At 30.8% G+C, this 23,472-nt stretch overlaps 1 protein-coding gene across 4 annotated transcripts in view; it reads right to left on the bottom strand.

Annotated features, from left to right (window-relative positions):
- LOC116775591 (heterogeneous nuclear ribonucleoprotein L) overlaps positions 1–23,472 on the bottom strand; it is a 178,808-nt gene that overhangs the window by 120,367 nt on the left and 34,969 nt on the right. For all 4 annotated transcript variants that reach the window (XM_061525026.1, XM_061525024.1, XM_061525028.1 and 1 more), the window contains exon 2: positions 15,902–16,015. In XM_061525026.1, the coding sequence (XP_061381010.1) occupies positions 15,902–16,015 (114 nt within the window). The remainder of the gene's footprint in view (positions 1–15,901; positions 16,016–23,472) is intronic.

The following is a 23,472-nucleotide window of genomic DNA, read 5'->3' on the forward strand; positions in this document are numbered from 1 at the left end:
GTCTTACAGCGTTTAGTTTATTTTAATAAATCGATTGATCTGTCACCACCAACATTTCCCGTTTCTCATATAAAAATTAACTATGTTAATACATAATATACGAAGATTTGTGAATGCTAAATAAAAAAAATATATAGTAAAATTCCATACAACTTTCCTAAGAAAGCTATAAATTTAATTCGTCTCACAGCCTTCAGTTGATGGTTAAATGTCGAAAGGCTATACGTATGATAGAAACTTTAGTTATCCTTCCGTAGCCAGATAATTCAACTGATTGTAATAAATTTGAATTCAAATTTATCAGGCAGACGGAAGGAATAGGCAAGTAGGAACTTATATATAATAAAAACCGATCACGGGCGACTCGGTCTTGTGTGCTTGTGGTTCCGTGACATTATTTAAAAATAATCATGTTATTGTATAGGAGGCTGTTAAATATTGATTTTATTTTTGCTCTTTATTATTTGTTGTTATAGCATGGCAAAAATTCATCATCACTGAAAACGCTGTCACGGATTATAAGATACGGCCTGGTGGCAAAAGAATGGACTGGCAGAGCGAAGAAAGATTACGGCGGAGTCTCAGCAATAGGATCTCGTTTTACCTTATGAGTACTGAACCCTAAAAATAATATCTCACAAAGAAAAAAAAACTGAGCAATGAGAATATTATAAATTCTAAAGTATTCATGTGTATGGCTGGAGTAGATTTGTTTCTAAGCAACGCATCTTATAAGTTTTACAATACAACCGCTCAACTTATAAGCTACGTAAGGTCAAATGATATCTATAAAGAAATCATTGAATTTGAGTAACACAGATAGTGTATGTTCCTGCGACGCCGTACATATCAGCACATGTAATATAAAATTAAACATGTCATATAAACTTTTAATAGATCATAAACCACGGAAACTGACGCGTGTTATCATTAAAGAGCAATTTAACACGCCGCCAACGACGAAGCCGAGATGACGGCTCACAGGCGGGACGAGATGTTAGTTAAAAATTTTACAATATTGAATTACACGGTACAGACATCAAAGACTTTCAAAATTATTTAGAACATGAACTATCATATGACACAAGCCGTTAAAAGGATTGCAGGGATATGAGCGATCTACAAACATACGATGTATCGATTAAATAGTTTAAATTAAAATAAACGAAATTTACGTCACATTATACAAAGTAATAACAATATGCCATCTCTAAATTATATCGTCAATCACTTTTACTCACTAATTTGTAATATATTAATTACAAAAATCACAAGAACGAAATATTTTCAAAAAAAATCGATATAATATCCATTGCAATGTATCGATGATTTATTGCCAAACAATACATCTGAAGAGGTCAAATAACAAATAATAATAATACAGAAAAAAAACACAAATGGCGGCCACCGGTTCATTTTGTGTCACATCTGACAGCTGTCAAAACGTTTGACATACGACGTCCGGAATCGAGCGGTTTGAACAATAGATAATTATAGAGAAATAGATCATCGTGACAGTAAACAGAAATAGATGGAATGCGCGCTAATTTATAGAAAAATACATCAATCTCCTCTAATGTTCTAAGACCTTCATAATCATTATTTTTATATATTTCTGAACGCATTGTTGAGTTTTTAATAAATTGCAACTAAAAAGTCAAAGATATTATATATTTATTCTTTATCAATTCATTGATGTTTTGTTTTTAATGACAATATATAAAACTTAAGACCGACCATCTAAATGTTTGTTCATTTACAAAAACTTTACACACAATAGAGTACATAAAGCTAGGAATATAAAATGTTTGAACTAAATAAATGACTTCTCACAGTAGTAATTTCTCCTACAAAGACCACAATATAACAGCATCCAGAGTCTACGTATCGCCTAACAACCTACAATTAAACAAGGACTTAGGAAGAGATGTCGAGCAATAAAAACTTTAATTAAACGAAATATATTAATAAAATTTTGTAACTCACAGTCAAATTAGAATAAGATTATTTTCATTTTCCCTTAAATAATTTGTTAAACATAAAAAATACAATATTTTGGTTTTTGTTTGGAAATAATACGGATTCCTTTTATGTCAATACCTTCCATTTGACTATTACAAACATTCTATACAACCAGCTAAGGTACTCCTAAAAAAAATACCTTAATATTTTCACGCTGAATAAAAGTATTGCTTACCTGAAACAAAAAAACAATCAATTTAATACATATGTATACGTTTTTGTTATAATAATATACAGAACTAAAAATATATATAAATTAAATTTAACACAAAGATAAAATACGAAATATTCAAACATTACGGATAATTTAATCTATTAATTAGTAGATTTAATGAATGCACCATACAATGTGAATATAATGAATTGCGACTGAATTATTAATATGAGATAAACAACGTCTCTGAATCTTTAATAGCGATATGTGACGTGAATTTCTTAGCAGCTGACAAGTGCATTATGTAAATTGATAAGGATGCATTAAATTATGTAATATATAGCTTTTATATACATATGTATATGACATAGTTGTATATAGTGGCATACCTGAAATATTACCATTCAAAGACTATAATCGTCTAGATAGAGACGAGGTCCTCTGGTACAAAAATAAATATCATAGTGTGTAGTGTGTGTGGGTACACTGAGTGTAAGGTCGCTGAATATCGCGAATTGAAGAATTTATTTTAAGACATGTTCCACGATCTCATTAACATACGGCCTTCGGAATATTGGATTAGTCTCTACTGAGAAAGGGAACATTACACCTATTAAAGGCACATGGAACACGCTGTATAAACCATTAGACCTGAGTTATACTTATAATGAACTAAAAATGTTGTTTCGTTCCTGTATGCAACAATATTAATGCTGTCTGCAATGAAAGCGTCTGTAACGTCGTTACATTTAGTAAGTTCATAACCTTGGTATTCAAAATATTTAAACAAGCTTTTATGTGAACACTTAGAGGAAAGAAATCGATCAACTCCGACAGTGGATTTAGAATTTCATGAAAAGGCAACCACAAGATCGGCGTCACTTTTATCTTTAGTGAGAAGTTTGACCTCTCCCGTATAACCCGAAAATAAGTTGAAGTAAAGAAATATTCATATTAACTCTTAGCAGATTCTAGAAATAAGAACTATCTCACATTATTCCTGAGACAGAACATTAATACGTACACATAAAATTTCACATACACCAGTTAGTTACTTAACAGTCGACTTAATTATAACATAAATTGACTTTAGCACTTGCAATATGAATATTAAAGATATAATGGTGTTTGAGTTAATTTTTTCTACTCGTAATTAATGTTTAAAGTCAGTACCAAGTTAATATATATTTATTACGTGTAACATATGTACTACCCTAACGTTTCATATAGGTACGTGATTAATGAACTGGGCTTGTATTATCAGAATTCAGAAACACTTAAACTCAATTATATATAATTTTTGACGTTGAAAATTAACTACAGTGAGTTGTGATATGTAATAAATAATAGTTTACGAAAGTGTGATACATTATTGAGAATGTAGAAATTAAGCATTTGCGATTTCTTGAAGAGCAAAATCGTAAAGAAAAATTAAAGGTTGTTTTAAGAAATTAAGTAAAAATTTCTTGAGAATGTACATACATAAATCTATCGATAACGGTTTTGATGAATCCCTATCAATTTGTTTCAAAGAAATTCGTATTTTTTTATAAAGAATTGTTTATTTTATATCCCTGTTATAATCACAATAACATATGGCATTCAAATTTACAAAATAATTTCTTTTCCACATGGTCTCTAAGTCAACACATTTACATAAACGTTTTTCTATCCCAAGGATTCTTTATCTTGGTGGATTTATGAGCAACAAAAAATTTTTTTGATGTTGATAAGGTCTAGGTGTACCCGATTATCATTACTTTTGGATCACCCCTCGTAATTATGTAGGTCTTGGTGACTCTATCATGTCTAGGAGCAGCTCATAAAACTGCCATCCGTGTACGCCATAATTAACATATTAACGTATTTAAGCGGTCCCCGTTTCAGACCGGCTTTGGAATTACAGCTACCATTAAAGTTTACACATTCCAGTAATCTCGTTTAGGATATGTTCTGCTGGATATTAAGAAGGTATACTAACACACAAAATGAATGCATAGTTTAAAGTAGTCTTAAAAGTTAAAATAAAACTATCTATCGGATCGCTACAACAATAAAAATATAAATTTCTGTAGCTTTCCTTGAAAATAAAATTTGATTCAAGTGTATTGATATTTTTCACGTAAAATTAATAAGATTTCGTTTATTAACATTATCAAATAAATTAAAAAATATCGACCAAGCAAATATTTAGAAATAAATCCTCCGATATTATACAATATGAAACACATTTTTCATGTTTATATTAAAGTAAAAACCTATCGAAAATACATAATAAGGATATCGTTAAGGTTAACCGCTAGCATAATATATTAATATATAATATCACAATTGCACCTGTAACTTTATCAAATGGTTTAATTTCAGCCTCACTTATTTGTTAGTCGGCCGAGCTCTAATTGCTATCTTCCAATTCACACTGATAATGGCATCTCTTAGCTCAAGTAACGCGCGAAAAAAAATCATAATACGCACTATCATTATTATTTGTTTTAACTATCAGCAAACAGTTGTTTATATTTTAGCTTTTTTATAGTAAAGATTTAGACAGCCAAATAAATATCTATCGATATACTGACAATAATTTTTTGACAATTCTAAAAGAATTTTCAATATATCGATATAGAAAGAAACAATTACAAGGACAAAGTCCAAATCGGACTTCATTCATACACAATACATTAATAATTTTAGAAAACTTAAAGTATATTTGTAATTCAAATTTCCGCTATCGCTTGTGACTTAGCAACTTCATTATTCAGGCCGTTACCGGCGGTTTCCTTGTCACTGTTTTATCCTCGGTTTTAATTAAACCCATTTCTTTGGCGTAACTGAAATTTTTCTTACAATTCACATCAACTACCTACGCAAGAGTTATAAATAGAATCAATTTAAATTAATAATTAAAACATTTGAATAATTTAAACTCTCAATCGAATACATCTTCTATTACATATGTAGTAAATGTTGAATTAGAAACTCTTTTTAATATCAGAACGCTGTAACCGCGTCATTAACAACTTCCGTTAATCTCGTGGTTTTACAAGCGTCTTTACTATCAATTTCATTAATAAACATCTTGTTTCAATTATAATAAAATTTTATATAGCACCAATATTCATAATGTTTCGCCCTAAAACATTTTACATTATACTACAAAATCACATTAGATTGTATCAATAACTTGGAATTATATGATATAGACGTGATAGTTCAGTCGACATGTTGGCGGTAGGTTTAACCAGTCGCAGGTTCAAAACGAGATTAAATAACCTTCAATGATTTGACGAATTGGGGTAAAGCTAAAGAAATTGTGTCAGTATTATCGTCTGCTGGGTGGTCTTAGCGTTGATGAACTGATTTTTAATTAATCTCCAAACTAACTGGACCGATACAAAGCAGTGGCCGTTAAATAAGAGCTGTAATTGATTGAATGTTATGTTTATATTGCTAAGTTCCATCCAACTCTGTGATGACTTAAACGTTCAGTCAAAACACATCGAACGAAAAATTTCTTCAAAGTCATTATATATTTTATTACAAAAATGCAATTTTCTTTTCATTTAACTCTGTTATTTCTTAGAGAGAAATTTTAAGTGGTCATTCAACTATACCTGCTTCTTTAAGGCTCTACTATAAATAGTGTAGATGAACATAAGTCCTTCCGTCATTCAACTTTTACAACTCCTGAAATTCCTAGAAACAATGCTTGAACCTTAAGCTAGTTTTAATCAAAGCTTTTATTAATATATTATATCTAACAATAACTTTATATAATACTTGAACAAACATATTACAAACATAGTCACGTCAGTCTGTACAGCACAAAAAAGAATTTTTAAATACCATCTCTGTAAACACTAGGTATGATAATTTCACAAAAGCAACTGACAAACCTTTGTATATAACGAATGCTATTTATTTAAAAGAGATATAAAATTTAATGCGACACATGACCGCTAAGTCGTTAAGCCCCAATTACGAGGGATAAAATTACCAGAATAAGGATAATGTGAACATTCAGCTTGTATCTCAAAAACGGTCTGTGAATATTATATATACGGAACCCATATTGTAATGGGGGCTCTTGTTTTGACGGCGAGGCTATGACGAGTGTACAAAACACATTAGATACTTTGTTTCTGCTGTTTCTTTGTATGTTTAATATTTTAATAATAAGTTCAAATTTTTGTTTTACTATTTAAATTTACTTAAATATATTGCTACAAAGGCTTTCATACAAGCCTTAAGAAAAATTCAAAACATTCTTAATGTCTATTATACAAACTGTACTTCATATTAATTATATATTTTTAGAGTTTTTTAAATATCTTAATAGTGTTTGAGGATTCAATTTCGCTTGTATTAATACGAAATCCATATAATTGATGTTATATAATGTTAAAACACATGTTGTTATAAAACAATTTAAATCCCCTGTCACGTGCGATCTATTCTCGTCAGATTCTGTCGCCATTTCAAGTTGTCATTTCCTGTCTACATTAAGTATTCGTTTCACCTTTGGTTTCTGTGAAGACGCTGATTACAGCCAAGTCATAATTAAGTGACGTGACCGATATTTTTCATATAATTTAATATATATTTTTATACAAAACATATATAATAACAACGTAGTGTATGAAAAACAGTTCTTGTAACGTACATTATACAAAAACACCCACTCACACATTATACACAATGTTTTCCGTACACATAAAATTTAATATAAATTAACATTAAATGATATATGTGTGTATCAAAATCATATTTACATGAACAAATAGGATTATCAGAGGGCTAGAGACATTCGGAGCACAGAAGTATTTAACGCTGTCAAAGAATATAACCCAAAAGAGTTCAATAATGTTAGTTGAATACCATGGCGTTCCTCATTAAATGGACCTTAATAAAATATATTTAGACTAAACTAATTACCGTAAATCAAGGTTCTCGCGGAGTGGGCGTCGGTCTGTAGAGGAGTAGGTGTCACTGTCGCTCACACAGTTGCAGTCAGGAATAAAGTTGTTTTTATAAAACTCATTAGTCCAGCGACTGTTAGTTAGGGTTTTATTAAGATAATGAACTGTATACGAAATAAGTACGGAGGAAAAAGCGTTCTTTTACTTAACTTCTTCGTATTTATTATATATTAAGATTATTTTATACACGATAAAAAAAAAACAAAATCGGCATAGAAAGTTTTTAAAAAACGTTGGCGCATTGGATCAAACATTGGCCATCAAAATTATTTTGGTACATTACAACCCAATCGTTTTCGTACGGAGAATGTTTTACGGCCCGTAAAACTATAGTACGCTTATCGTAATTACGATCACCTTTAGCGTCATAGAATTAATCTATTTCAGTTTCAATCTATATATATATTAAGATTATTTTCCCCTGAAGATGTACAGGATGTTTCAATTAGGTACGCAACAGTTTCTTCATTCAACGTTACAACATGGACTCGTGCCAATTGAATTGGTTATAAACCATTGTTTGTAAAACAAGTATTTTGTTACAGCTTTATTCAGAATAAACATTGATAAATAAATTCATTTAATTCTTTTGAGAATATCCAATAGTTATTGTCTCAATATTTTTACATGCGGCCTACACGTGTCTATAGTAAACAGATTGTTTTTTTATTTGTTTTTAAGGAATAAAAAAGATATTTGTAGTTGGATGCCATCATACGTATAGTGAAGTAGAATATTTTCGCAAATGTTTCATGTATAGATATAGCAAAAAAAATATCGGCTGCATCAGCAATCGAACCTACGAATATTTGATATCAACTTTCAGCCACTTTGGTAATTAAGCTAACGTGTCCTTACTCGAGTCCGTGAATAACAATAACGTTGGATGAAAGTTTGTTACATAGCAAACAAATAATTTTTGAACTAAGGCTAAATACACGAATTAAAATTTAAATTGACATACAAATTCATCGACACGAGCAGGATTCGAACCTGAAAGTTGAGGAAAATTTCGGTGCACTTACCATTATATGCAATTTGATGATAATGTGCAACCCGTCCAGTTTCGTACATTTCTAAATATAACCAAAGTTGATGTAGGAATAACAAAATATACAATATTAATTAATGAAGTACACTAACATATCACAGCTGACCGATAAATAAAGTGCGCCAAGAGCCCGATATTCCCAAGACTGTATGTAGTACAGTGTATTGCTTACCTTTAACGTAAGAGGCAATTTGTTATGTCTGTGGAGTGTAGATATCAGGATTGTAGGCTAGGGCTGGCTGTGACCTCCATTAATTTAATATCGATGTAAAAAAAATCTTCTTAATGAATGAGATAAGATATAAATAGATATGTCGATAATTAATTATTTTTGTATCAACATTATAGAACAAAACTGATAATAACTTGTTGAATAGTTTGAAATAAACAAATTGTTCAACATTATTAGATACATCGTTACAGTAACTGTATTACGTGTACGTAATATTGAATATATTTTAATGCTGCTAGTTAGCCGTGGATACAAAACAGTCGACCCAGCCTCCGTACAGCCGATCAGCCGATATCTCGCTCGTAACACTCAAATTTAATCGATTATTAAAGCGACTTAATGTCGGAGAGATAACAAGAATAGATACAATTCCAATATACTCGAATATTAAGTGCAGTCTCAGAATATAACACACGTGCTGTATATTTTGAAAACATACAACATATCAATTATTATAGAAAAGAGATCGTCCGGTGAAATAAAATTAAACATTATAATAGCACCAGATACATTTTAACCGCATATCTTAAATTAATATGTGACGTAATCGTGACGTCACTACACACCACAAACACAATAACTAACATAACGCTAGTAAGATAATCTCCGCTGTAGGAATGTTTGAGATTAGTTGCGTTAGGGAGCACCGCACTTAACTCCTTTAGGCATGTACACCGCTCCGAACGCAATAATCGTGGGTCTGACTCATTAGATATTTAAGATCATAAGTCTTGGGCTTGCATTCATTAAGAATACGCAATACTGAAAGCGAGAGGTGGAGAGATAGAGATAGATAGATAGATAGATATATTTTCACTACTTAAAAATCTTATTCAGCAATACGTTGTATTAAAATAACCATATAATATTTACAAAATTAATATAAAATTTTAAATATTTAATACCAAAGTTAGTCTCTAGGCACACGTACTTGGTAACAACGAGCAAACAACTTTGGTCCCATCTTGGGCGCCATTTTGAAGAGCTTCAGATAACCCTGCCGGATGTCCGCTTGGATAACAGCAAAGTATCGTTCAAAACGTAGCTTATCTATTGAAAATGTATTTTCAGTTGGATATTCAATCATGTGTCTACGGTTTTAAAATACATATTGAGTTGATGGTATTCAGATCACTTCTTTGTTACGACACGTATAAAATAAAGGTATAGTTTTATTAACAAAAATCAAGCCGAAACTTCTTCATCTCGGCCAATATCGAGAGCGACAAATAGCCGGCCGATAAGGGTAGAGGAGTCGTTCAAAACTTTAAAGAGAATATATTTTGAGTTTGCAAAAGCTTTTGTGCTGGATCTCTTTTATATCTTGAAATATATCGATAATGGAAACACAGATTATCGATAAAATACCACATGGCTGTTATAAAATCTTTTAAAATACAAATTTTATTAAATCGACTTCAATTTCAATAAAAATGATGTCCTTAAGGATGTAGAAAACATATTATAATTATCTTTTTGACTTTATATTGACAAACCTATCAAGAACAAGCTAAAATTCAACATTTTTGGTATAGTTTGTTCAAACCATACAATGTGAGTATTTTACAAAGCAAACAAATTATACCAATTAGAAATTCCTTTAGGACAATTTCATATAAATACAATAAAATAATCTTGATTGCCACAGAGCGAGATACAATGGAAGTCAAACAAAAGAACGCTAAACAGCCTCAAACCCCGACTCAATTTTACAACAAGAACACTCAAACTTCCAACTTAGTGTCTATCGTATTTGTATTACAAATTCGATTCAATACTAATTTATTGTTTTCATATATTTTGATGAGCCTCTTCGGATTCCTTATTCTTCGTTTATGTCTTATTTTGCATCAGCTTTTCCGTTTAAACGAGTCTCTTTTGCATATTGTGTTCAAAAATCAGTCCTTTCAAAAAATACATCAACACACAAAGCATCACAAAAATTATGAAAAAAGGTACAAGTTATATCTTACGCTTCGCCAGTTCAATTCCATGGCCAAGCTTACAAATAAATCACAACAGAATAACGCATAGATTAGCGACCCTTCCATTTAGAGTGGGGTTTGTAAAAGCTTTGTTGTTGACTTCCAAGGTTAGACCCATTACAGTTACAAAATTTTAAGTAGATAATAACAACGTATTGCCTCTATGAAATGCGAAGTATTCGCATTACGCTAAGTGGTGTATACACGTGTACCGACGGAACCAATCTTTTGAATATTTATTGAAGTGGTTTTCAAAATAAAAATGGTATATCTGTGATGGATAGCAGGAGCAATATGATAAGCGTAAAGCGTCAAGTTCCTTAAGTAACTGTAGGAAGAGCATCAAATATATGACAAATGTTTTCTTATATAAATTGAAATAAAATTAGATTAATACTAGTTTCATTTAAAATTAGATTAAGTTACAAAAAATATGGCCTACATAATCCTAATGAGACATACATTTTTAAGATTTTTTTCAGTAAACATACTTTGAAAAATTTAATGAGATATTCTTTCAAAGGCGGTGAGTTTCCAAAAAAGAAAATGATAAGTAAATAAATGCATGGACGATTATAATAAAAGTGAAAATTATAAATGTCATTCAGATTGTATATAGCCCTTGTTACTATGTCGCTGAAAACCTTCGTCCCTGCATATTACTACATATAGTTAAACAGTTTAGAACAAGACTTTTCATCGTAGCCATGCAGTGAATCATTCCAACATCGGTCCTTCGCTGTCAAACATGCTTGATACAATCCGATTTTAATAAGAAATTTATTTTGTGATTCCATTAATCATCACTCTCTAGTTCAGATTTGTATGAAATAATTTCATTTATTGAAAACGAATTCATTATTATGATTGATTTTACAACAGAATATTTAACAAACAAGTCTGACTACGAATCCCTCTCAAATGGATGTTGGAAAAATGTTTTATAGTCACCCTACATCATTATTACTTTCACGTTGACAAATCGATGCATCAGTCAAGTGAGAACAGAACATCTATTGACGGGCCGTACATTAACTCTAACAAACAATTCTTAATATATTAAATAAGAAATTTCAGCATAATTTCTCATATAATAAAACAGAAATATATAAAATATATATACACGATACATAAATAAAATAAATCCTACGAACGTTTACTAAGTTTTATTTTAGTTAAATAACAATCGTTGTTTTCTAAAATGTTAAACTATCTGTGTGCTCCGGCTGACATCCGAAACTACTGACAGACGTTGAACAAAGTTCTAAATTAGTTACATAACTGACGTATGAAATAAATCTGAAACTCATTTAAATTCAACGTACGTAAACACAAAATGTGTCACACAACATTAAAAAACACAAGGGACTAGTTGTATTTTATTACATTTATGTGTGTCTAGTGAGTACTAAAATAATGTTGTTAAATGATACTAGTTTATGCTATTTTAATCCAAAAATTCGTTCACCGCTACAGCAGATTATTTAGTCACAAGTGGGTACGTGTCACATATCTGCAACCAGTTTCTTAAATATTCAAATGAATAGTTGAAAAACAGTTCTATAACTTAACTATATATATGTAATAAACATTTCTTGATAAAGATTAGACTTTAAATTACTTGAAACAATTTTCTTTCTTTTAAAATAACTATTTCTATCCCTTCAAATGAGTTATATTGTGTGTGGTTCACGTCTGCCAAAGGTTCGAGGAAAACTATTATAATAAATATTACATAATTAAAACTTATAACCTATACAAAAGTGCTTCAATGTTAGGATAGCAATGCCTTTCTATTTCTTGTGTGGTATCAGGAATTTTCTGGTTCACACAGCCAGGTGTTCGTTCCGCGGAGTCAGCAGCGTCTCTAGTTACGATATTTTATCCTTACAACGGTATTGCCCTGGCGATATTAAATTAATATTCAAAAAATTGCACGTATGTTACCAATGAAGTAATATTATTACGATAAATAACATTAATTTTTATTTGAACTCAAAGACTTAAGAATAAAGGAAATAAGATATCATTAAAAAACAATGAAGAAACGTACTACTATAAACATTTGAATTAAGATACATCTCCGGGGGCTGTATTTAATAGATTGTCCTAAATTCAAGAGCGGTCGTTAGGAAAATGTGTTGACAATATTACGATGAAGGAAACGAGCAAGTTTGTTTAATCTTTAGCCTGACTTTAGTATGTTAACTTTAGTTCGTTGTCGCGTTAATAGCGATGGATGTATCTCAATAAGGCTATAAATTTGAATACACCGACTTAATTACGTTACAGCTTCTGTTCAGATAGTTAGCGGATAATTTAAGCGTTGTCATAAGTCTTCATTACAACGATGTAAATATAAGAAGTTTTCCTTCAATGTTGTCACACAGAACTTACCCCCACCACTAACATATATCCGACAAAACTGAGAATAAAATTCAAGAATCGTAAATCAAACCCGCATGAACTTGACGACAGTTTAACAAGCGAACATCGAGCAACAAGTTTGTCACGCACGGATATGTTAAATAATATTTTATTGTTACGAACACACAAAAAACTTATACGTATCAGACAGATCCTTTGTAGATTAGACATTAATAGACTCATATGATTACGTTTGAAGCTTAAAGTACACGTAAACCAGATGAAATTTAAGTTACTTTAAATTTCACATTCAAAACAATATACTTGCTGTCAAAACAATGGATGGTTGTGAAAAATTTATTATAACGATAAAGAGTTGAAAAACGAAGGCATTCCCAGAAAAGAATCTTAAAAGATGGGAGAACAATGCACTGGAGAGAATTAGCGTACGTTCACAAAGCAAACTCGTAATCTCTGAATGAAACTTGTGCGACACGAGGACAGTTTAAGAGAGTTTTGAACACAGCTCGCTCACACTCATACGTAACTTCAAATTAAATTAGAAATCATTCACATAGAAAATTCTGCAAACTCAACACTCAATTCCGATTTTTGGGATTACCATTCTTTATACGGGAGGGAAAGACGCATGTATGTAGTAGAACCTAATAAATTTTGACATAAAAAAAAATATATAAAATGTAATCATCCCATAACAATATTAACTCACAAAAATGTAGTATACACATATTCTGAGTGTATATCATCTCTATCAGATTATGAAAGTGGTAGAGACTAGCTGTGGTCAAGTTAGTACAGCTCGAACATGGCCTGACCGGACCGGCGAGGTACCTTCCCTCTCACAGAAGATCGCCGTGAAGTAGTCTTTGATGGCTGCCTTTCGTCCGATCAGTGAGAGCCGGTTGCAATTTCACTTTTCCTCCCCTTTCCTCTCCCTTTCCTACAATCAAGGTCGGCAACGCATCCGCAACATCATTTATGTTGCAGAAGTCCAAGGGCGACGGTGACTACCTCCCATCAAGTAGGCCGTCTGGTAGTTTGCCATCTTTGATATAAAAAAACCGACAACTCGATAGAATGTTTTTTGTTTGTAATGCATTTAATACTGGAAATATGAGTAACGTATGATAATTTAGCCTACGATGGTAAACGAAATATTTTTATAATATCCTGATTACTCTAAAAACAAAATCATTCGTATATATTATGGTAATTTTTAAATCAAACGAATTAATTTTAAAGTATAAAATAATATTTGTTTGATAAATTTTTCATAACAACAATATTAACAATAGTCAACAAGCGACTGGTTTGAAACGGCGTCACGTTGTAAAGCACTGCCTAGTCCGTTCTTGAAACAATTAATTGGATTTTGTATAGTGTTTACTAAATTTAATGATTCAAAGGACTTAATTAAGCCCTTGTTTGAATTATTATACGAAATCAGAAACAGGACGCTTACTATACAAAATTATAGAAGGAAAACCATTTATTAACTATGGATAAGTAAAAAGTGGAAATAAATATTTTCTTATAGAATTATTCTTTTGCGTAAAATAAGAATAAATAAAGAATAGATATTTTTATGAACATGCTGTATACTTTAAAAGAGTTTCGCAAAATTTCTAACCTAACAAAAAAAATCAAAATACCAGCATGAGAATCGCAAGTACAACAGAAAAAAAAATACAATCCGAATGAAATACAAAGATCTGCTGTACCGAAAGCGAGACAGTCAACTTTCATCACTTATCGGCATTGACGAAGTTATAGTGCAGTACAACGTCCAATAAGATTCCACACATTGTCGGCTGACTTCCTGATGTTATCATTCATTCAGTGGCTTTTCAAACTTCTATACAGAATTTTTGTACGACGGAATAGATCGAAACAGTCTTACATCAAACTTTTATAGAAACATCACTGGAACTGGTACCATCACAACTTATAAAATATATAAGCATTATAGCAAGGATTCATTCCTCACGAACAAAATAAATATAATCAAATTCTCTTTCAGTAAACAGAACGTTTCGTGTGTAATTACGCATAGGAACTTAGCGTTCAACAGGTTCACGATTGTTCTTTTTCCCTTCCCTTATAAATTTTGCTGAGTCTCACTGGCACATTGTGGAGGTGATGAGGGCATTTATAGCTATTTACTAGTGACGGAGTTTTTACAACAAATATATATCGTGGAACGATTTTGATCTTACAGACGATAATAGAAGGTTCAATTCACATTTTATGCGGATATTCAGTTGGAGACTTGGTGTACATTAATGAAGACAAAAATATTGTAACATAAAATCATGTATATGTCCTAATAAAGTGTGCGACTCCTAAGTGTCTACTTCCAATAGAAGACTGTTTATTTCATCTTCCTCTCGAGTCTGGACCCGTATTGTTCAAAGTTAAGCCACTTAGAATACTTCCAGTGCGTCAGGGCGGTCGATCAACTAATTAGTTTTGTTTCCAAGTGCACTATTTCGTTCATAAATTATTGATTGCTTCTGAGTTTTTATTGGAGTTTAAAAGCTCAAGTTTCAATAGTTAATGAAAATTCTAAGATGCCTTATTTAAAGTCGTCCTACTAATAAATAATCTTGTACTTTACAAATTACAGCATACAATTTACGTACATACATACATCAAAGATCAGTTTAACAATAACACTTTAATCAACAATACCAAAAGAAAAACAAAAACAAGTCTCGTGAAAAGAAAATACTATTAATAGATATTATACAACGATGTGGTCACAAGCGATCCAGGAGTACAAAACTCAATCTTCTCCTTAATAAATTCCAAGTAAAGCTCTTAACAGGACCAATAAAACATTTTAACTCGAACTGAACACAGTTACAAGTTTTATTGCTGTTGAAATCACGTACAGAGAGTCAAACTAAGAGAATACGTTTTATTTGCATTGTTAAATAAGCATTTGTTGACTCGTATAAATATATTACGAATGCTGAAAACTAATATTCGAAGCGTTTAAAGATTCTGCTGACCTTGTTTTCGGTTGCACTCGGCTGGTGACTTTGTTTAGCTATATATATATATCTCATTAATTAGTTTTTAACTTACCACAGTAATAGGATACGCTGGGTTTATGATAGTGTAGAGTAGAATGTGATTGGGTCGCGCTGGAAGCTCCCTCTTACGACGCGGTTCGCCGGACATGTAATTGTTGCCATTACTCTGTAACAATCAAATTAATATTTACTTTTGATTAAAGATTATTGTTTTAATAGATACGAACAACTGATGGCCTTTTAAAATAAATTAATTTTATGTATACGGAATTACGTACATATAGTATTTTATTTCTATTTTTGATTAATTTTCAAGAGTATTTGAAAGTATTAACTCAGGCCAGGTAATTTTCCCATCTTAATATGTATATTAATACAAGTTTTTATTTATACTTTCCGTTTGACTTTCCGCAAAATGTATAATGTGTGTTAGTAGTACAAAGAATATGGCCCTACAAATATACATACAACCTCACAAACTTCCGCATTTATACTATTAATAGGATAAAAATGAAAAACTGTTCAGTTCCCTAATTATGATGTAATTAAAAACAGACAGAGGGACATTGACAGTAAGGAGTAAAACTTATAAAATAGTATTTTTAATCGTTATATATCAATAAACAAATAACTACAAACAAACAGGAATTTAAACAAACAATGAGTTAAATCCTAAAATTATCTTCGATATTTCAAAAATAGACATGCTATATTAAGAAACATACATTTGGACACTGATGAGAATAAACAAGCGAATTACAAAATTGTTTAAGGTTTTATCCTCGTTTAAATTCACTCAATTTAACAGGCCGTTTGGGTGACATTTAGAATTTATTAACGCGAAATCAAATAACCTTAAGTGAACCCAAAGTTATAAAAAGCCGATGAGACGCTGCAGCATAAAGTATTAAATTTATTTACGACCCCACCGTGCGACCGTGACTCATACGAAGTGCGGTGAAGCTACGGCGTCTACGTTAAAAATAAACTAAATTATTAACAAAACATACACACACAGATATAGACGATCACTACAAGAAAACTGACGCGAACTAACTAACTATATATACAGGAATTACATAGAAATGGCTAATAAATACTCACAAATTCACCGAGCTATATATCAAAATCTACCGTCGCAATTAAACGTGCCAGTGTCATGGCAGATAAATCAAAATGGCGGCGTGAAATCAGTGCACTTGTTAGAGAACTAACTGAACCAGCTGACAGGATACTAACGACCCCATGGGTACAAATCAGCTGATCGGTTGGTAGTAACATACAGAAAAAAAAGAGAGGGACAGTCTGATTTACAAATCATTCGGTTAAAACAATTCAATTCAACTGAAATTTCTTTTAATTGTAGCTATATGTGTAATGAGATCTAACACCTTCGCGAGTATTCATTTAAATGAAACTAATATTTTCGGATAACTATTAGTATGATTATATTAGATTATATCCTTGAATTTCCTCAAGAGACGCCGGGTTCATGGCATCATACCAACATGTGTCAAAATATCACCTAAAAAAGACATCAAACACTGCGGCAGGATACTCCACCAGACAAGTAAGCGGTTACTTTTCCGTCTTATTAGACAACATCGGTCGGATGTACGATAGCAAACCGAAAATATTAGTTTCATTTAAATATATATATGTATGTATATATTCTGACAACACGGTGTCTGTATATACATAGCTGGATGGCAAGTACCTACATGTCAACGTCATTTTACACAGACGTGTGCGGTCGTCGGGGTCGTATGTATGTATGTACATTGCACATGTTACATGTAACCTGTGAACTGAAATGCACCGTTCTGCCAAATTTATTGGCACACGAATCGTGTCCTAATTGACGGCACGCATTATGGGAAATTTTATGCAAATACTTGAGTTCTCAATTCAATATTTTAAACTTAAAATGAATAGAATTAATATTAAATTGTTAATAATTCCAGAAAGAAAAGTTATGTAGTGACTAGAAAGCAAGTAACAATATAATTGAATCTTATTTATAAGAGACATACAAACAAACACATATGAATATAGAAAATGTAGTAACAACATAAGCGCATACAAAGCGTAATCACATAAAGCACAATAAAATAAGGCCGGTGATACACAAACAGCTGTAATGAGATGCTGTGTATTCATCAGAGCGAGCGAGAGATGAGCTGCGGAACTCCGTCGAAGCTGAGACAATAAAACTAAGATATATGAGCATTCTGATGTAAATATTAATTAAATAATTTACTTTATATTGAATATTTTTAATAACTCAATCCGAACTTGTGATAACAGCTGTATTCGATATTGAAATGTCTACTGACTTCAACGTGTGATCCAAAGACCGAAACGTCGAGAGTATGTAGTTTTATAAAAATAATTAAATACGCGTAGTAGAATCCGAAAAATATTAGTTTTATTTAAATAAATGCTAGCAAAAGTCTTAGATCTCAAAATGTATATAACACAATAGATATATATTTTTTATAATTTTGATAGTTTTTTCAAATGTGTGTCTTTTTTGTTATTAACTAGATAAATATATATATATATATATATATAAATTTTTACACTTATTATTAAGTCCTGTATATACTAACAGTAAGTCTCACATTGCACGATAAAGTTATCTCCGGCTCGTCGTGTTTTTCCGCAGAAATGCCCAATGTTTACAATTCGCTTTCAGCAAATATTTAAAATATTCGTATTTGTTTTACATACTTCCATGAAGTGTAAAGTAAATATTTCTATATTATTTAGTACAATTATAATTAACATTCTTCAATTTATAACTATTATAATATGTTATTATTATAAATGTTAACTATAAGCGAATTGGTGTTTAAAATCAGTAAATATTAGCCCACGAATGTACCTCAGATATATCTAAAAAATTTTAACTGTTAACTCGTTTAAGAGACAGAATTAAGTAAAAGAAATGTCCTTATTTACATACAAAACACACACAACTCATTACTATAAAATAAAACAGCCAACCCATCCATACACAAAACCTTGTAAATGTAGCCTAACATTTTCATCCAGCTGATCCGTAAAAAAACAAACAACAAAAGGTAATAACGAGCATACGTTACAATAAATTAATATAAGTCAATATTAAAACAATTTTTTTGGCAGTGTTGTAAATATATTCAAACTGTAGATAGGAATATCTCAAAGAAAAGCTTCCTTAAGACGCTTCCAATACCTTACTTGAATTTCTCACCCGACTTCGCAATGGCATTCAATCAATTCTATTCTCCATCCCATATGACTTAAGGTATATTTTCCTTTGTTGTTGAAATATTCTTCCTGGTATATGTGCGAGCGAATATCAACTTTAAACAAATGACATTAAAGTAGTCTCTGTTTTGATACTGTTAAAAAGGATTTCACAATAGATTTACCTTAAGGCTTCACACGAACTTTTAAACATACTAGGTATGAAGTGAGGGAAATTAAAACGGAGCATTGAAATCACATTTTAAAAATAGAAAGAAAAAATAAGAATTTTATATGAAATAGTTGTACGTTTCATCAGATATTTAATAAAAATATTAAGACATGAAAAACATTAAATTATACTTTATACAAGGCCGATTACTGACCAGGAATTAGAAAGATTTTTCTTTGTTTAATATCGTTTATCTTTTTATAAATATATTGTTAAATTTTTACATGAATATTATATTGTATACAAGCGTCATATAACGAGAGTTTGTTCAGAGCTGGCTCCTAAAGATCTGATACTTTACAACAGCAAGTTTAAGTTTAGACCTATTTAAAATTTCCAACTCTTCCCATCAGCGACCACACTGTGAACTCGATAGTTTATTTAACAGACAAACTGACATTATGTCGTTTAATTACTTTTACCATATGATAATTCGAATAGTTTCGAAGTATATTCTGTAAGTGTTAATAATGTTTAAAAACTAAAACGGATCGTTTTATTTTCCGAAACTAATAAATGATAATAAGTCGTGTTCACTTGGGGACACAGATGTTTTAAATGAATAGTATTTTACGGTCCATGTATTTTCCGATGTGTAACTTGTACAACTGAAAATTTTATAAAAAGTCACTGGATTATTTTACTTGAAATTGAACCAAAAACACGAGTTTCCCTTCATAAATATTTTTTTATAATCTACTATAATTTTTCATAAAGAAAATCATCTCGAATGTTTTATGTTACTTAAATGAAATTAAAATTTAAGATTTAATTCATATGATGTGAAAACAATAGCATAGTACACAATCGCTTTATATAGACATGTTTCTAGAGAGTACTCACATAACGACACAGCCTTATAATTTGATAAATATCATCATACGAGAGTTTACAGGAAAAACATTTAAAATAAACAACGACACCAACTTACCATCTGATTGGCAGCGAAAGGCCCCATTTCGATGTACCAAACCAAACAAAAATGATTGTACGTAATATTTTATAAATACTATATAATGTTATCATTAAAGTTATTTTAATATATTTCTTTATTTTATAAAACAAATCATCGACAAGTCGAATTCCCGTGCACTAATGAATCGCTATGTCATAATGTAATAATTATAATGTAACAATTAAAACTTGTTTCACTTGTTAATCGTAGTTAACATTGCGATACTAAACGTTATGAAAGAAAATGTATTTTCAATTATAAATTGCAGAAAAAACAACCTTGAGTATCTCGTATAATCATTTACCTCTGTTGTCCGATTAAAATTCCAAGTTTGGAACCGAAACTGCCGTAAAAGGATTTCCATACAAAAATAAACTTTAACAACAAGCAAATACGTTGTAAAATACATAAATAGAAGAGACAAAAAAATATGTAGAGCTACTGTTATGTGAAACAAGTAAAAACTGGGTTCTGGTAGACGGAATAGGAACGTGCATTTTGTAAATAAGGCCCCTGGTTAGTGTAAAACGACTGATGATTGAATTAGTAAACGAGTGAATGTATGAATGAATGAATGGATGAATGGATGGATGAATTAATGAATTAATGGATGAATGAATTAATGAATTAATGGATGAATGAATTAATGGATGAATGGATGAATGGATGTATGGATGGATGGATGGATGGATGGATGGATGGATGGATGGATGGATGGATGGATGGATGGATGGATGGATGGGTGGATGGATGGATGGATGGATGGAGAGGATGAGATTGAATGTAGTTATTAGTAGTTCATATATTTGAACGTTCGTCATTAAGTTCGAGTCGTTGAATAAAGTTCATTAAAATAACTCAATATATATGTAACAATGTCGAAATAGCTATGCTATTTTTATTTATGCTAAACTGAAATGGCTGGCATTGTAACAGTCGACAATTGTTTTACATTTAAATTTACTAGAATGCAATTTGATGCCGCAATGAATGTCACTTTGAATGTGAATTGCATCATAAAAACCCACCAGAAAATGAAAACAAAGCAACAGTTAGTGCAAAACCGTCCGCAAGGAATATGTCTGTGTTAAGATTAAATGAAAATTTAAGAATAGAGAAAAAAACATTGTAAAGCTTAGTACATATGTATAATATGTACATGGAATGAGTTAAAATCGTGGAACAAACGCTAAGGACAGACGCTAAAATCGTTATTTATTTTTTATACTTTAACTAAATATTACACCCGGTGTTACATTAGTATATTCAATGTTTTAACGTGTTTAATATTTCGTAACATTAATTTTTAAAACTAACTATATTCCCAGTCATTACAACACGTATCGAAACTAATATAATGATTGAATTGAGTCATTTTATTTATATTAGAGCCGCTAACGATGTTATCGATGCAAATGTATTTTTAATGTACAGAGTAACACTGAAAAACTACACAAAGTAAACATTAATAGTAACAAACGATTAATGTGCTTTTAAATAGAATACTTCAATAAAAATTCAGTAATATTTTAGTACACTTAAAACATTACATGGATAGTTTCATACCTTTAATTTTGACATAATCTATGTACATTTGTTGCTGTCATTGAATAAATATATATTAATACTTGAGTTGAACATATTGTATGCCTTTTTAATAATATTCGAACTGATGGACTTCTAATTTAACACACTCAGAATATATATGGAAAAGCAATGCAATATTTTTTATATAAAAAAATATCTTATAATTAAACCTGACACACACACACACACATACAATACGTAAATCCGGGAAGATTCCTCAATGTGTGGAATGTCTAACATAAAGACATTCCTGTTCTGTTGACTTCATATAATCTATTAATCATAGTCTTATATATAAAGATTTAAAAATACAGAATCTCAAAGCAAATTTCATACACTACGTTTATCATATCACCATTTTTATAAACACTTGGTGTAATATAAGCTATTTGTCAGTGGTAAGTGTAAAAAACACAACAATGCAGGCATATATAGTATTAGGTACTAATTAGTATAATTGAGAAAATTTATGAAAGTGTGTGCATAAATAATATTACTCTTTCACATACAATATACAGTCCGAATTTCGACGAAAACTTTCAGCGAAAGTAACTTAGAAATCAAAATTATGTGCGAGCTCTCAGTGTAGTTTTAAAGGAAACACAACGTGGAAAAAGTTGACTATTGTATGACGTCACATGAGATGCAATGTAGGGGCCGCTGCTAGCTGGTACCATTTTTTTTTATGTGGGCACGCATTAATAATTTATCTCTATACTGAATTCTGAAATTCACGCGGACGAAGTTAGTTTGTATCTGAACGAAAACCAAAATCAGCTTAAGCGCGTGTTTAACATATTAATAAAAATTAGTGCTATCCCGATTCTATTTCAATTAAATTTAACTTGACAACGGCGTCTTAAACAAAAATTACCCTAAACCGAGTGTGTGGTTTGACTCCAACCAATGTAAAGACGATTAAGATTTGAGTTAAAACGAAAAATTATTACATAAACGGTTTTAATTATATATTACATAGAAACATTCAGCTAAACATAATGTACGATATTTTTATTTATCATATAAGGACTAATAGAGTAATAAGTTAGAGTAACCTGAATTACTTCACTTATAATTCTAAAATAACCTTTCTTAATAAATAGTATGATTTGATATGAAAAAATATCAAAATCATATTTTAACCCGAAAAATACTTTTTAAAATAAACAATCTCTTAGATCAGAGCAGGTTATGTAAAATATACCCACACATTCAATGTATTTTCCCATCAAACATAACTCGCACAACTCACTGAATCCCAAAAAGTCTTTCCTTTTCCTAGTTCAATAGTGATTTAAGTGCAGAATGTTTTTTTAATTCTATTTTCTTACCTTCTTGAACCTATCGCAACATTCACACTTCAAAGCTTCGAAAGCGTCTGATAGTAACAAAGACACTTTTATACTTATATTTTTTTTATTCCCGGGAATACCTCATGTTGTTATATCAATTATTTAAATTGTTTATATTTAAAGTTTACATAGGTCATATGTTTTTGGAACAACTGATAATTCTAGATCTTTCTAACAACAAAACAAATAGAGGCCAATAAATAGCCGTCCAATTTGGTAGAGTTGACCGCGGGGCGGGGTACAAACGACCCCGCGATCGTAAG

The sequence above is a fragment of the Danaus plexippus genome, chromosome 27, assembly GCF_018135715.1.
Source record: "Danaus plexippus chromosome 27, MEX_DaPlex, whole genome shotgun sequence".
Lineage (NCBI taxonomy): Eukaryota > Metazoa > Arthropoda > Insecta > Lepidoptera > Nymphalidae > Danaus > Danaus plexippus.